At 40.6% G+C, this 17,818-nt stretch overlaps 1 protein-coding gene across 6 annotated transcripts in view; it reads left to right on the top strand.

The window, feature by feature from the left end:
* The window catches only part of pard3bb (par-3 family cell polarity regulator beta b), a 240,375-nt gene that overhangs the window by 139,564 nt on the left and 82,993 nt on the right, over positions 1-17,818 (top strand). For all 6 annotated transcript variants that reach the window (XR_005209567.1, XM_037789757.1, XM_037789756.1 and 3 more), the window contains 2 exons: positions 6,903-7,013; positions 7,371-7,760. Coding sequence is in view for 5 of the 6 variants with exons in the window: in XM_037789757.1 (XP_037645685.1) it covers positions 6,903-7,013; positions 7,371-7,760 (501 nt within the window). In the remaining variant the exon portion in view is untranslated. The remainder of the gene's footprint in view (positions 1-6,902; positions 7,014-7,370; positions 7,761-17,818) is intronic.

The following is a 17,818-nucleotide window of genomic DNA, read 5'->3' as shown; positions in this document are numbered from 1 at the left end:
AGAGAGTAAAACAGTGTAGCTTAATCTTTAACTGCAACTGTGCAGATATACCGGGTTTAAACACAATGAATAGACATGCAAAACAAAAGCAAGCTGTACAGCATTTGATTGTTGGTTAAGAATTTGAATGTCAATTCAAACTATTTGGTACAGCCCTACAATCTAGTTAAAGTTAAAATACCCTATGAAGTATCTGATGCATATCATATTTAATTTCTGCTACATAGCGGCCAGACAATATGGTCAGGTTTGGGTGACGCATTATTTGTGCATGAAGCGTTTTCAAGCTCTTAATGCAGGTAAAACTACGTCTTTTGACCAGACTTTGCCTTTCATTGTTTCATAATTAGAGAGCACATGCTTGAAAGGGCGGGAAGGACCCAACAGCTGCCAATCAAACATCATGACAGAAAGTCATTGGAGTGTCACAGACTGATGTCACGCCTGCCAATCATCTGTGTGTGTATGTGAGTGTGTCTGTGTGTGTGTTTGCTTGCATTTTCCTTACAGTGTCTATCTTTGTGTGTGTGTGTGCGTGTGCTTGTTATCGGAGCACACTTGTCAGTCATGCGTTCCCTCGGGGATCCATTTGCCAATGACAGTAACGGGAGGCGTGTCTATGGCGTGGCAGAGGGAGGGAGCGAGAGGAGAGCAGAAGAATAGAAAGAATAGGTGAAGTGAGAGTCACAGATGTTTGCACTCGTTTTCTGCTCGTTTGTCAGTCGGTTTTCTCCTCGTGGACTATTCAGAAGCACAAGTGTGGAACCGCCCTCTGCTCCCTCTGCTCACTCTGCCCACTGTTCACAATGATCCCAACTGGCATGTCTGTGTGCTTGTGAATGTATGTGTGTGTGTATGTGCGTGCCATAGTTGTTAATTGTTAGGACCCTTTTTAGTTTTAGACCTATTGATGTTTTACCATTTAATGCCATGCTGGTCAGTCCTCACATCTAAAGAATATTTACTGTAACGTCAAGATTAGAAATGGTGTAGATTGAATTATGGGTTAAGGTTAGGTGTGGTGTTGGGTGATTTGGAGCGTGGTGAGAAAATGTAACGAGGGCTCCGGCTCTTTTAGCAGTTAGGATTCCCCTTTTTTACCTTTCAACCCACCATTCTTCTGCTTTCCTGCTTGGGTTACCATCAGTAAATGTGGGAAGATGCGAGAATTTACCTACCGAACGTACGCTTTAGATGAAACCAAGGCTACTTCAATTTGACGAAAGTCTCGACGCATGCTCTGAAATACGACAGTAGCTTGGAAAATAGCGATATGGGGTACTTAATTTGATGAATTTACTGTTTACCAGACCACATATTAGACAATAATTAGATAGCTAACGCACCCCGGAGTCCCTCTGCCTCCCTCCCCGTCCAGACTTCAGACTAGTTTGCTTGGAGGAGAGCAGTCGGCAGCTTTGTGTAGTCTCCTAGCGGTGTTCGCCTCATTTTCTGTAGCCAGTGTAGCATGAATGCATGGTGGAATTAGGAAGCTATAGCTAGCTGTGGTTTCATTTCAGTGGGTATATTCCAGCATATATCGTATGCCTTGTTGGCATATGCAGAAGAGTTTTTGAGATATTTGGAGTGATGACAGTGTTTATGCTCTGGTGGACGTTTACAATGTACCTGCTGTTGGTTAAATGAAGCTGATATTTACATATATTCAAAGAGACCAGCTGGGAACAGAGTGAGGAAAGTTTAATCATCCTCTCATGTGCATCTTTCCTTCTTTTTTCATCGATAGATAATTATGTGGATGTGTTTTGTACAACAGATTTTGGTGTCGTACATAGTGCTCAACAAAATTGACCATGAAAACAAACAATAATTTCTAAAGAAACTTTTTTTTTCCCTCCGGTCAGACTCAAATAGTTGAATGTTTGTTTTTGTTTGTTTTTCCTCCTACCTTTTCCTTCACAGAGGCTTTATGAAACCTGTGTATATATGTCTAATTGAATATTTATCTCATGCAAATGAGTAGCTGTACACTTTCCATACAGATCGTGGTGTTAGGTCATGAATATTCACGAGTCATCATTCTGTTCCCACTAATGACAGAACAAGAGGTAATGTATTCATCCTGACTGGCTGTTAATCAGCTGTTCTTACTCCGACGTCCCTGGTGAAATTATGCTCAAGTGATAATGTCTTAACTTGTCAAATTTAAAAACGTCTTCTGGACGTCCAGACTACGTGTGCGATCACGTGTGTATGATGCCGTTCACAGGTTTTTAGCCAGCTCACTTCTACCATATCACACTTGTCTCTCCATTTTCCACTTTTAGTAATTCATTATAGAAAAAAAAAATAATTAAAAAAATAATAATGAAATGGCAAATAAAAGAACTTATGATTAGTCTCACCTCCAGCACCTCTCTAATTTTGTAACTGTGCACTGTGGTGACACAGCTAATGGTTTGTGATTTAACTGATTTCTCATGTTGGACAGAAAGAAAATATTATAAAGGCATGAAAAGGAAGCTGTTGGCAGGCAGAAGTCATAACGAGGAAAATGAAAGAAACAAACGAAAATGAAGCAAATGATGTTTTTTTCTTGCTGCTCAAAGGTGCAGAGAGGGAAAAGGTCAAACATGAGTATCATGAGACAAGCCAATTTACTTCCTATTCACTTCAATTTGCTTGTTCTCTTTGAACAAAGATTTTCAAAACACAATTATTGTGCTCAAAATAATTCATGATAATGATATTATCGCAATATCTTTATAGAATTTGAAGAAAAAAAATAATGTTATCTGTCAAATTCATCTTTAACTTTGTTTATTGTTTGTTTTGTCTCTTTTTTGGCAAATGAATTACACTCAAAATATGAGTGTAGGGAGGTGGAGAGAGAGTCTGTAACCATAACTAATGATTTAAGAGGCGCTGGATTGTATATACAATATTATTTATTTGTGTATTATTAACATTATATCAATATTTCATTTCTTTTTTTTAATATCACGGTTATAGCCAATACCGGTATATCGCAACCTCCCTCTCTTGCAAAAGGCCACATGCACACACAAAAACACACACGTTCCAATTAATGTATGCCTCTATATTTCTCTGCCTATCTGTGTATCTTTGTTCAGTTATGTGTGCATCCATGCGTGTTGCCTCCCACGATAGCCCAGTAATAACACTATCAAGAGGGACCGGAGAGAGAGAGAGAGAGAGAGAGAGAGAGAGAGAGAGAGAGAGAGAGAGAGAGAGAGAGAGAGAGAGAGAGAGAGAGAAAGAGTAGGTCTAATTAAGCTGTAGATGTCCATTATCTTTGAACATCTTTCTCTTCCCTCCATATCTCCCTCACTGCTCTTTTCCATTTGCTTCTAAATGTGGGTAAATCAAACATAGTCACTGATGGTTTTTCTTGTTTATTGTAATCGATCTTGTTCATCTTCACTGTGGAACTTGACCCTGTGGAGAAAACACCCCCATAAATGAACACAGGGATGGAGGGAAGGAGAGAAGGAAGGAGTGGCGTAAGGCAGTAGTGTGTCCAGAAGGCATGTAACACATGTAGATGACTCCAAAGCTATATACAGACTATAGGTGATCTAAAATAGCTATAAGATATATTGCTATTGTGCAGAGTTGGTCTCTGAGGTCAGTCTGTAGAATTAAAAAACAAATGGTTGGATTTATTGTATTGTTTTATCTTACCTATCTCCGTCTATCTGCATTATCTTGTTTCTGTTTATGGGTTTTGTGTATGGACTCTTCTTTATAAGCCCCTTGACAGTGAAAAGTCTGGACAGATCTTACACATTTCACCTTTTAAGAGCATTACAAGTCAGATTTTCTCTCCTTCTGTACTGTATCTCTTGCAAGTAATACAAACATCCTGAAATCCAGCTTTATTTCATCTCTTAATTTCCTATTTAAAAGCCTATAGGCGAGAGAAGAAACGCGGATGACAGCAAAGAAGAGAGGGGATTTTAGAGGTTAAGTGCTGTGAGAGAAGTGTTTGATACCGAGGGGGCGACATGCCAAACGAGGCGGCGAGATGAAGGGGGGTGAAGGCGAGGTAAGCTATGGATAGGAAGGAACAGAAAATGAGGCTAATGAGAGAAATGGAGGAGAGCGGCGAGGTAAAACAGGAGGAAAAGGTAAAAAAGGAAGAGAGGTGAACGAGGGGTAAGTGAGGGGGAGAGAGAGGGAGTTGAAGAAAAGGGTAAGCCTGTAACTCTGTGGGTAGCAGTAATTAGAACGAGGCTTGTCCCCTGCGAGGCAAATACACACTCACACTGTTAATGCACACACACGGTTATGGCCCTTCATTGCCCATTGAGCCCTCCTCTATGGGCGGTGAATAGGCTGCTCTACCCCCCCCAGTCACATTAAGCATTTCAAAGAAAAGTATTACCTCAGCGCACACACTACAACACTTTTTCTTTTTCCAGCAATGGAATCACATGCTACACTACAAAACACATAAAATCACACACGTCTTTACAACGACCATGGATGTTGTTTTAAATAATGCACAAGCAGGTTTAGTGATACTTCAAAAACATCAGCAGCAGCAGTGGGCAAACGGAAGTGTAGACCAAAGATTAACACATCAATAAATTCAGCAGATAAATAAAACATAAGGCGTGTTATAAGGTCACGGTCTGCATGTAGGAGATATTAACTATTTAACAGTTTTGACTGGCTCAATTAACCATATCCTGTACTCACCGTATAGCTGCCGGGGCGTAACGTTTAATGAGCTTCTATGAGAGGAGGGCTTTTTATTTGCATCAGCATGTGAGCAGGCTATACTGTACGTGCTTATGACATTTTTAGCTTCTGAATGGCTCCCTATAACTGAATATATATAGTCATGAGAGAGATGCAGTCTACTTTTACTCAGAAATTTCATTCCCATTTAGTTATGACCTTTAATCTGGAGCTGTAAAGATTATTTAAATTAATTTTATGAAATTAAATTGAATTAAATTAAATTTATTTTATTTTATTTTATTTTATTTTATTTAACTATTAAATTAATAACTAGACTATTAAATTAATGGAAAAAATATTTTGATAATCAATTAATCAGCTTGAGTTTTGGAAACACTGATCGACATTTTCTGACATTTTATCGACAAAGCAACTAATCGATTAATCGAGAAATTAATTGACGGATTAATTGACAATGAAAATAATTGTTGCAGCTCTACTTTAATCAGGTGTGTGTATTTGTGAGCATGCGTGTGTGTGAGTCCTCTCCAGGTAATGACTTGTGCGGTGTCCTGTAGTGCTGCTGAGGATGCCGTTGATGCTGACCAAACACAAACTGTATTGACTGCTGCGGTTTCAGTATTGATATGTGGCCACTTAAAACTTAGTCTATTGTGTGTCGCCATCTTTTAATTTAGATTAGGCTGTATAGAGTAGCAACAGCTTTGCATTTCGCCTCCCTCTGTCTAATTGATTGAACTATTCATACTCTATGTATTACACTGTTCTTTCTGCAATGCACTGCAACCACTAACCTAAACAGAACAGGGCTCCAGACTAACTTTGGTTGCACTGGTGTGCCTAACTTTTTCCATTTAGGTGCACCCAAAAATTTTCACTGCATCTTTTGGTGCCGCAATAATACATTTTAGGTATCAGTTCCCATTCACATTGGTAATTTCTTAACACATTATGTTTAAGGTTATAAACATGTTCCGCCAAAGGTGTTGGGTCAGAGGGGCGCTGCCTCCACCGATGATGTCGGGTCTAGTCTGGGCTGTTTTCTTCACGAAAAAACAATGAATAGTTCTCTTCTAGGGCTGCAACTAACGATTATTTTCATTATTGATTAATCTGTTGATTATTTTCTCAATTAATCGATTAGTTGTTTGGTCTATAAAATGTCAGAAAATGGTGAAAAATGTCAATCAGTGTTTCCCAAAGCCCAAGATGACGTCCTCAAATGTCTTGTTTTGTCCACAACTCAAAGATATTCAGTTTACTGTCATAGAGGAGTAAAGAAACCAGAAAATATTCACATTTAAGAAGCTGCAATCAGAGAATTTTTAGGGTTTTGTTTTCTTAAAAAATGCAATTACTCAATTAATCGATTATCAAAATAGTTGGTGATTAATTTAATAGTTGACAGCTAATTGATTAATCGTTGCAGCTCTATTCTCTTCCTTTTGTATTATAGATTATCACGCTCTGGAGCCCTACATATAGACTTGTTTATAGTCACTCTACATGTGTTTGTCCGACTACATATTGTTTATTATTATTTTTGATACATATTTACTGTATCTGTTTGCCTTTTTATACTTACAGTATTTGAATATTATAGTTCTATAAATGGAGTTTGAGTGATTTTTATCATGAAAAGCTTTATCTCAAAGAGGAAAGAATGACAAGACGACAGCCAGGAACTTCAGCATTACAGTTTAAATGTGACTTCACTGTAGCGTTAGCTGCAGGGCATGACTAGCAAGGTGGAGGCTTGTGTTTGGCTTTGGCAGCTGCTTACCAGGATCAATAAGCTTAGGAGCTGCAGTGTGATATACCTTTATTTGTGTGTGTTTCTTGCTATGTACTGTATGTGTGTGTGTGTGGGTGAGAGGACGGAGAGAAGCAGAGACGAATCCTTTTGGTCTCGACACTCACAAGCTGCTCTCTCACTGAATATCACAGTGTGTGCATCTGCGTTCATGTCACTGCGTTTGTGCTCTCATGTGATTTTCCAGCCGTGTGTGTTTGTTGTAAGAACGGTGTTAATGTGGTGTTTGTTCCTCATCTGCTTCCACAGTACCACACCACGCTGAAGGCTGTTGAAATCCCCAATACAGAGTTATTATATTAGGATTTTTGTCTCTACTTTTCTCTCACTCATTGTGTCTGATGCCCGTCTCTCTCTTTTTGTCTTTCTGTCTGTATCACTTCTCCTCTCTGTCCAGATTCGGGAAGAAAAAAGAGGAGAAGAAGGAGGCAAAAGCAGCTCTGCAGCGACAGAAATCAGACCTACTGAGTGATCATGAGTTCGAGAGGATGAAAGACGAGAGGGAAAGGTGGGCCGCTTTGATGATGATGATGATTTTCTTTTGCTTTAAATTTGCTGACATATAGACTCAGATACTGTGTATATCTGGGTATTATTTATCTTTTCTTATTGAGGAAAAATCTGGAACCATCTTTTGTTTTCCTCCTTGATTGCAGATGATTGTTCACTTCTCGTTCTCATGGAACACATTGAAACCACTTTATTAACATCTCTGCCATTCCTTTCTGTTATTGCTCATCACTCTCTGCTCCATGCTTGTCATTCCTGAGCTCTGTACTAATGCTGTGCTTCTGTTTGTTTAAAGATATTTATTTGTGGTAGCCCTTGTTGTAACCTCTTAACTTTCTCTCCATCTGTCTGTCAGGATCGAGGCAGGGCATCCTGAGCTGCGAGATCACCGGCCCAGAGACCAGCAAGGTGGAGGCGGCGGCGGCGGGTCGGCGTATCCAGATGTCGAGGATGACGACACAGACCCCAACTATGCCAGAATACAATCCTTCAGGGACCGAGACATGGGTTCAATGCCGCAGCCGCAGCCGCAGCCGCAGCCGCCGCCTCAGTCGCCTCCATACAGTACAATTCAGCACGCCCCTTCCCCTCAAGGCCCTTCTGCCTTCCCAGGGCACGGGAATCATGGTAGCGACCCCGGAGCCATCCCAGACGAGGACCCCCTTGATAGGCTGTACGCCAAAGTCAATAAACCAAGGGGAGCTGGAACTACATCGCCTCCTATCTCTGCTACCGCCAATGACAGGTAAGACACCATGACCTTGACAGGATGGACTTATAAGAGGTGCGGTAGTTGGTGTGTCATCAGAGTAAAAAGGTTTGGTCCGGTAGTTTGTGGCAGAATTGGTACAATTTGATCAATTCTTCAGTCTTAAATTGAATTAGAGTTTATAAAAGATCTTATAAAGTATTACTTTTGTCTTTTTAGAAACCTGCAAATAAAGCTGGGCCTCCTACCTGGAGCTAAAAGCTCCCAGGTTTCTCCCCTGCCCCTTCCTTCTTCCATCCCTCTTCACTTTCACAGAGCAATATGATCTTGCTGATGCTTCATATTTCTCCCTCTCTTTTCCCCTCAGCTGTCTAAATCAGGTTTATCTGCCACAGGCCAGTTTGTGTGAGTGTGTGTGTGTGTGTTTATTTGAGATCAACAGAGCTAGAGAGACAGACAGACAGACAAAAAGAAGAGATTGAATTGTTTGTGCTTGCTTTGAGCTCCAGTGTGAGCGCTTGTGTACTCACGTAGCCACTGACATACATATTGTGTGTGTGTGTTGTGTATGTGTGTATCCCAAAGAAATCACTGCAGGGTTCAGTGTGTTCCTCTCAGCTCCACAATCCTTACTCCTTACCTTTATGATGTCAGTCACAGCTCACTTACTCCTGAATATATCTACCAGTACACACATACCCACCTTATTTCTGTAGCTGTCTTCATGCGAGGAGGTAAACCTGTTTGATGGACAGTTTCAGGCTTCATCGAGATGTTTTTCTGACACCGTGTTTTTCTCATATTGTTTCCTCCATGCATAAATCGTGTTTCATTATGGAAAGTCAAGACTCATTTGACCTTGGCTTGTGGGGTAGACTTCTTTAAGATTTTTATTAAAGGTAAATTGCTAAAAAAAAATCTGTTAATATGCAAGGGGATGGGATCCAGAGCCAAGAAAGCAGTGCCAAGTTCTACCAAAACTATACTAAAGTCAAGGGTGAGACACCACTGACTATAAGTAAATGCTAATCAAACACAGTGAAATGAAATGAAATGAAAACAATTCTTCACCCCTCACACATACTCCATGGTTTCTGGTCTCCTATGCAGACGGTATCATTTGGATTGTGTAAATATACGTAGTTTATATGGGTTTCGATGATGCAAAGCATGATCATACAGCTAAATATGTTAATCACAGCTAGGGCTGTGTATTGGCAAGTATCTAGCGATGTGATACGTATTATGATACAGAGATAATGATTCAATATATTGCGATATATTGCGATTCTGTAAGCAAGGCCATACATTGCAATTTTTTAAATCCAATTTTAGGAGAACATTTGTACTGCATGCAAAAAACTGCATTGTTTTTTACCAAAACTGCATGTTATTATCATAAAGTGGGCATGTCTGTAAAGGGGAGACTCGTGGGTACCCATAGAACCCATTTACATTCACATATCTGGAGGTCAGAGGTCAAGGGACCCCTTTGAAAATTGCCATGACAGTTTTCCCTCACCAAAATTAAGCATAACTTTGCGACAAGCAAGTACAACATGGTTGGTAACAATGAACGATGGCGTGCTGTCGAATTTTTATGAGGTTAATTAAAAATGTAAAAATGTAAAATCGATACAGTATCACAAAACATAATATCCCAATACTCTATGCCATGTTATGTTTCACTTTATAACATTAACCTCTAACATCAACTTGTAACAGAGTACTACTTTATTCAACAGACTCATAATTAGCTACAGTAGATGAAGTCCCATGGATCCAGTGTGGATCCAGTTTGGGCTTTTGTGGCTACTTAGTTTAATTCATCCAATATTTATCTACTCAGGTTTTCCCATCTCTTTCCTTCCTTAAAACGAGTGTGAGAATGTCTTGATTTTGGAAACCTACAGTATATCCATGGCCACAGCAGTCCGGGCAGGTAGTGCTATTCATTTATCATCACTTCCTGAAACCTGACGATGCAGACAGAAGTAAGTCCAGGTATCGGCTGACAGTAATCGATGGTGCCAAAAAAAGAAGGTGGTTGTGTCAGCGGTGTCTGTGTGTGTGTGGCTCGGTGCTACTGTGTGCGTCAAGGGAGGCCAGAGCCGCGGTATGCATGTGGGAGACGGAGATAAACAAAATCGCTAAGGACTCCATTCCATCAGCACCTCAGCAAAGCAATGAACCACACCGATTTACACACACACACACACACACACACACACTGAGAGTAATGCAGCGATAAAAACACCAACAACATAGAGCTCACAAATGTACAAAGATGTGCGTGCATGTACTGCTGTGTGTGTGTGTGTGTGTGTGTGTGTGTGTGTATGCAGGCTGAACCTAAGATGTAGATAGATTGCTGTCTGTTAGAAAGCAAGTCATGGATATTAAAAATGGCTCAAAAAGCCAAATAGCGATACAGGCACCACCTCGCCCTTGATAATGTTGGATAATGATGATAGTTTAAGGGCTGAAAGAACGGCGTCAGCTGAAATTAGACTGCCCTGTCTGACTCCCCTGGAAACCGTGAGTGCTGCTCGAAACCAAACCAAAAATACACAAATACACCAGTATGCTGAGTCAGTGGAAATGATAACTTTTGGGTCTTGTGGGTCTTGATTAAAAAGTAAAGATCAGTTGGAGTATTCGGTGAACATAGGGCCCTCTGATTCGATACAGCCGGACACACAGGACGGGAGTGAGGGCAGGTGGGTGGGTCCAACAAACAAGGCTTTCATCCAATCACAATCAGTTGTTCGTTAGTATCCCGTGTTCATAACATCAAATTACATTTGCACTGTAAAAACATTGTAATTTTAAGCCCAACCATGTTGTTTTATCCTAATCCTAACTAAGTGGTTTTGTTGCCTAAACCTAAGCAAGTGTTTTTGTTTAATTCACAACATTAAGTACGTGTTTACTTCGACCGAAAAGTGACGCCGAGGGGTCATTAAGCACGTGTTTAGTGCAACGGAAAATTAAGCCGAGGGGTCTGACAAGGCGTCAGTAACTCTAGTCCTGATTCTCCACTCGCCAACAATTTTTAGGAGCTTCCTGACAAAAACTCCAGATCAGAGGCAAATCTGGCGTTGGCTCAGTGCTCGCTGTTCAAAGACGTGTGACGAGAGGCTCGCCGATGTATCACCTAGCAGGCTACATGTCTGACCTGTCGGGGGGCTACAGCCAGTGAGAGTTTCCATGTGAACAGGACAGAACACTTCATAATGCTTGCTGTAAATTTGGCGTTTGCTACTTTGATCTTCTAGTATAGACCTTGTTGACTGCTGTTGGCTACTAATTGAAAAATATTGTTGCATTGAGGAGTTGATATCTTCTTAATGGGACAATAATTTCAAATACAAACATAAGCTTAAAATGAAAGTCTAATCTAGGTCTAATTAAACCACTATTGTTTTGTTTCATTTGTGCTACCTGCCTTTAATGCTAGGGTTAGTAATCTTCTTCAAAAAAATTCTTTTGTTATAATATTTGTTCAAATTCTCATTACATCCTGACACAAATCAATAAATAAAATGCTCTGACAGACTGTAGCTGGAGCAGGACTGCCATATATCCGTTCGACGGACTACTTAACTGCCCGTGCACTCATTGCGCGTAACCGTAAAATGATAATTTTGGGGGAGTGGCTTTGGAGGGAGGCCTGAAGAGACGGACTGTCTGTGTTTCTATAGATTTAGGGACTAAAGAGATGGCAACATTGAGGTTTTTCGGGTGGATAATTTTTGAAATATAGCATACTCTCGCTAATTTCTCAACATTACCAACCCCAGCTTTAATGTCATCTGTTAGTAACACACAGCAGAACTGACTCTGTATCAGCAGTGTGCTACTTTTTATTGCCTTTGCTTACCCATGCAGTCTGCTCTGTAACTACTGGTGCACCTCCACTAATTTGAAAAGCCCCCATAGTGATTTTACTCTGGAACTGGGTCTGAGCCAAACACTAAAACACCCATAAATGCTATTCTTTCATTTCTGCAAGTATCTCTGCGGCACATGTGCAGCAAAGAGCACATTATCAATCAATAGGCACTCAGTAGTTGCCCCTGCTGAACATAATGGTTGAATTTGTCAAAAGCTTTGACAAACTCCGTAGTAGAGGAGCAACAGGCTTCTGAAATAACAATGATGTTTTCCAATTTCTCCCCCAATGTTTCCAATGAACGACTCAAATAAACACACCCTTCTGCAACCGTCGCATCGTCTTTGCAGGAGTTAAAAAATCGTGTCAGTTCCTTCGGACAGCTGACAGCATTGTGTGGCAATTTCCATATTTAGGTCTTAAAATAGAGTCAATTATATTCCCCAGCGCACATTTATGTGCCTGGCTGCGTGTTTGCAATTTTGTGTGTGTTTGCGAGTGTTGAGAGATTTATTTTTGTTATCAGTGGTTTGCTTTAAACAGCAGTATTATGGAAGGACAGTTATTTAACCACATAGCACAGTAATATATCACACTGTCTGCTCCTCAACCAGCCCACCGCCTTTAATTCTAAAGGGCACCGCCAACTCAATTCCTTATGCATGGAAGAGTTTAATGCAGACTCATTTAGTAAACCCATTACACACATGCACACACAGACACCACACATTTGGTAAAGATTACACTTACACGTAGGCATGAATGTTTGTCTCACACAGGCCAAAATAATCAACTCTTATCACTGTTGCTTCCTGCCTCTTTCCAAAAAGGTGAGCATTTCCTGGATCATTCCTGTTATGCAGCAACATTTCTGTCCTCATATAATTCCTCATATTTTCTTTAAAATGTGTCAAATATGTATAACAAATATCTTAAATTATAGATTAAGGTCTTCTTTATAACATAAAAAAAGAATAATGAATGATACTTTTTTTTACTTTACTGAGTTTTTTTTTGTGCATGTGCTCGATTTTACCATGGCCCCAGTGCAAAGTAATCAACTTCTACAAGAAATATAAAAAATAGTAGAAAAATATTCTTTAATTAATGTATAGACCATGTTAAGATCCCTCGGATTATATATTCGGATGTACTCAGATCCGGATTAGGTCCATAGACCAATATAAACTAGTCTACCCATAAGGATTATTATTTGAGTGTCTGAGATTGGCCATGTCACTATTGTTATACAATGCAAAAATAGATGAAAAATACATCTTGTTTCTCAAAAGTCATGAGGCTGAAATGCTGCTGCATAACAGGAATGACCCTCCTAGGTCATCACCCTTTATAAAAGACAACCGTCTAATTTAGAAAATGCTGTGGGAAAACAATGACCGTCCACATTAGCATTTGCAGGTTGTTTTCTTGAGATATCAATCAAAAGTCATCTGCACATAAATACAGCTGAATGACAACACCTTTGCTGTGTGATTGTCTGTATTGACAATTCAAAATAAGTGATCACAGAGCGGGTTAGAAGCGACAGTAAGGCTTCCTATATTTAGTGCCACACAGCCCCCAGCCAGTTATGTCATCGTCTTCACATTCATCCTACACTAGCGACTGTTTTAAAAAAAAAATCTAAAAGCCCGAATGGAGTGCTAAATCAGAGAGTAAAAAGATGCATTTTCAAATTTAGTCAGCTAACGTGGTCGTGCGGTCGTTCTCCTTGTGTCCACCCTCCTGCAGTTCTTCCATCTCGGTACACAGATGGACAGACTGGAGGGCCTGAGTGGCTCACACAGGGAAGGAAGTAGCAGTGGAGAGAAAAGGACGCAAGCAAAGGAGCTCTTTAGAAGATTTTCAAGTGGAGGGCAGGATTCTTTGCCCACCCTCTGCGTACACACACACATACACTATCTTTCTCACTAGAACCATTTACTCTGTCTTGCGCACACACACGCTTAGGTGCATGTACAAAGCTGAGGTAGTTAGGATGTCAAACACACACACACGGAGTCCATTTTCTGAAGTGACCACCCAAGCCTTGGATGAGTGCTGCCCTCCGTTTTTTCTTGAGTGGGTGCCCCCCTCCCACCGTCGCCCAATCGCTACCACCACTACCTAACCCTTCCAAGTGCCCCTTGCAGGTTACCATAACAACCACGACCTCTGGCACTCCACCAATTAGAAAACAATCAGTCTGGAGAGACCAGAGTGGAGTGAGCTTGAGAGAGAGAGAGAGAGAGGTACTGTAGCGCATGAGTGAAAGATAAGTAGAGCACAAATAACATCAAGGATGAAAGAAAGGGAAAAAAGAAAGGTCACTTTTTACATGGAGAAAGCAGAGCTCCTCCTAACCTAAAGAAAATGAATAGTACGATACAGTGATGCTTGTATCGGACGCCTTCACAAGCCAACTTTTAGTCATTTTCATCAACTGGTTCGGTTTATTTGGGCGGTTTTGAACGCAGTTATCGTACTCTGGTGCGGACCAAAACAACCGGACCGAGACCGAGAGGTGGTTTCGGACCGTTTCCAAGGAAACCAAAACGCAGGCATTTGTTGAGATGGACACAGGTAAATGACTAACATGAGGTTACCATGAGTGGGAGAGGACGGACCTTGACTTGAGTTTGCTTGACATGTGGGCCAAAGGGAACATACAGAATATGATAAATATAGTCCACAAAAATAGTGACGTTTATTATAAAGTCCTTGGAGACAGACTGGAGGAGAAGGGATTCGTGTGTACAATAGATCAGTGCCGAGTCAAAGTGAAAACATTTTGACAACAATATATCAAAGTCTTCGATTCCCTGCATGGAAATGGCAGCTCTCGAGATGAAAAAGGCAAATTCACTCTTTTGTACAATCCCCTTGGCATTTTAATTTTGTATTTGGTCTGCTTTAATTTGTGCACAGTGAAACCGAACCAGACTAAATAGAAAACGAATAAAAAGTATCTATTTGACTCTGATTCGGACTAGCCAAATGGACTATGGCTTGTGAAATTCCCCCATAAAGATCTATTGTAATCTAATGCAGTGGCTTTGCAACAGATGTTCATAATGTTAATTCAACCCTGGAGCTGTAAGTAATGTTTTCTACCTACTTGATTTGTATATGGAAGTCCACACAGTTTGGCAGGCCCACACCTTTCATAGTCTGATTTAACTCACATTTTACATTTTTGACACACACCATAAACAACAAAGACCAGGCACATTATGACAATAGCCCCTCATTCCAGCAGTAATACCAAATAAAGCTGAATAAACATCTGCTGGACTGATACCACATTGTCCCTGCTCCCCCCCCCCCCTCCTTAGTGTTGCTCCGTTTGTGTTTGTTTTGGGGTTTGCTCGACTAAAGAGGATAAACATGTTGGAAGTGATTTTGCCGTCGGCTTTCACTTGTCCCACCATCTGCCATCGCGAGAAACTCTGGAAACTTTTAGCTTTGTTTGTGCTGGAAGAGCAGCCGTCCTCTTACTGCTTTATATCATACAGTAATGGGCTTTTGCCTTCTTCATAGCAATCCACCAGATTTACTGAGATAAACAGACTAGTGCTGTAAACCAGTGTCTAGACCACAAGCGGCACGCTCGCGTAACAACAGCGACACTGTTGCAACTGCCTATACCGGGATGCCTTCTTGTCTGCGAATTTCAAAACATCGAGCAGCAAAGGAGCAGCCAAACTGTCCATGATGTGTGCAGTTTTCCTTTGATATGTTCTGATCTATTTCCCATCAACACTGATGCATTTGATTCATTCATAATTTTACACTGAACCTGATGGCGAAATAGGCTATTTTCATATTTTAACATACATTACATAGCCACAGGCTAACATTACTGTTTACAAAAGCAATTAGTTTGAAATAAACTTTAAAGAAAATGTATTTGTATACCACTTTTCAAAACACTTAACACATTAAACAATACAGAATCAATAAATAAACTGCAATGAATAATAAAACATGCCATCGGAAACAATACAATCAAAGAACAAGGTCAGAAAGTACGAAAATAAATATGATAAAATAATAAAAGTTAATAAAAAAGTTAAATATAAGTTTAATAATTTAAATGATAAAAATGATAAAACCCTAATATATGCAGTAGTATTGTAGTAATGCAGTAAAGTAGTAGTGTTTTATTGTTTGTCAACCTTGAGTTTACGTGTGTATTGTACAAAAAAATTGACTTGAAATAAACGCTTAGGTTGCGATTACGCCCGTGAGATGCAGCTGAGCACGGAGCCAATGCAGACACCGGATTACCATGAGAATGTATCTGTTGCGTCAGACGTACAAGTGAAAAACGTGTTCGATACCCGTCTAATATGCTTGCGGTCTAACCACGGTGTCAGTGTGACGCAATGTAAGTGTTTTCTTTTGACTGCTTAAAAGCTACACATGGTAAATGTATTTAGTTTCTACTCCACATACATACACATACTTACCTACCTAACATATTTAAACTTGCATATACAGATAGCGTCGTTTTACTTCACAGGGTACATGAAAGGAATCAACATGGGCTCCCAAAATGTGTATTAAGAGTCCGAATGGTGAAACAGAGACGAGGAGAGACGCAGAGGGAGCTCGTACAGGAGAGAAAGATGAGCTTTTAGCGTTGCTTGGCTGGTCACTGGAGAGGCTTTCTTTCCTCCGTGTTAATTAATCAGATATTCTCTCAGCTCAATGAGTGCCACACACACACACACACACACACACACACACACACACACACAGTGGAGGGAGCTTTTAGTGGGTGCCAGGTTGGTCTGTGTGAGTGCCGTTTTCCACATCACTCTCTTCTTGTAGGTAATTAGTTTTGGTGGGTTGGGGGCTGCGTGTGTGTGTGTGTGTGTTTGTGTGTGTGTGTGTGTGTGTGTGTATTAGGGGTGTATCTTTGCTAGCTTTGGGTAGTTACATGTTTTTGGCACGAATAAGCATTAAAGCAAAGTCAGGAAGAAAAGCTCATTACTGAATGAACAACTGAGGTCACATTAGCACACAATGCTCTGCAAAATAGCTGCGTAAATTACAGGCCCGATTTGTAAAGTTGTCAATCACATTTATAGGGCTGACACCTTCTGGTCGATTGGTTGGTCGATATATTTTAGTCCGACCAAATTCTCATTGGTCGGTCAATTGCTGGTGTTACTTTCATTAGAAAGAAAGAAACACTTTTTAATCCATTAGAGAAAATTGCATTATTATGGAAACTCTATGGAAAAGAAATGTGGAATTTCCAGCTAATTTAACAACTGAGAGAAACAAGCCGATTGAAGGACCACGGCGGATACGAGAGAGACGTTTGGAGTGTTTTTGGAACTAAAGGGAGGTAAAAATGGAGGGTTAAGTGGGATTAGGAATAAAGAAGAAGGGGAGTTGAAGAAAGAAAACGGGAAAACAGAAGAGAAGTATGGGAGAAGAAAGAACCAGAATGAGTGTTTGGAGCTAAAGGAACAAATTAGCAGGAGGAAGTGTTGAAGAAAAGGGGGATTTCATTCTAAAAGCAGGAAGAGAGGGATGCAGAGAAAGTGGATAAAGGTTAGGGGGAGACAGACAAAAAAAACTGAATGAAAAGAGAAGAGGAGCGAGATTTGGAGAAAACTGGTTGAGGGTCAGTGCATGTTTACAGCTTAAAAAGAAATGAAAGAGATGATTTGGAGGAGAGAATAGAGAGTCCACATTTTTGTGGGCTGAAAGGAGACATGAGTGGATCCAAATAATTGCAGGAATGAGAAAAGAGGATCATCTAGTGAAGAAAAAAGGGAGAAGGTAGCGAGGGATTCGGAGGGGAAGAGAGGCTAAGTGGATGTTTTAGGGTAATTCAACAGATGAGACGGGGAACAAGGTGGACGGAGAATGACGAGGGGGTCAGTGAATGTGCGGGACTAAAAGGGCAAATTTGACTGAGAAAGGGAGATGGGAAAGTAGAAAAAAAGTAAGGGGAACTGGACTGAGATTCTGGGAGTAGAGAATGTGTAGAGGACTGAATGAGAGGAATGAGAAGAGGTTGGGGGGAGTGATGGAGAGCCAACGAGAAAAGGCCCAGAGTGTGTGTTTTCCGGACTCCAAGCTCGTGATTCAGCCCGGCTAATAAGAGAAAGCTCTCAAGAGGCACTCGTCCGCTCCATCCAGTCCTCCCCCTTGCTCTCTTTCCTTCTATATGCCCGTT

Source organism: Sebastes umbrosus, chromosome 13 (assembly GCF_015220745.1).
Source record: "Sebastes umbrosus isolate fSebUmb1 chromosome 13, fSebUmb1.pri, whole genome shotgun sequence".
NCBI lineage: Eukaryota > Metazoa > Chordata > Actinopteri > Perciformes > Sebastidae > Sebastes > Sebastes umbrosus.
This window is presented reverse-complemented; position numbering and strand designations above follow the sequence as displayed.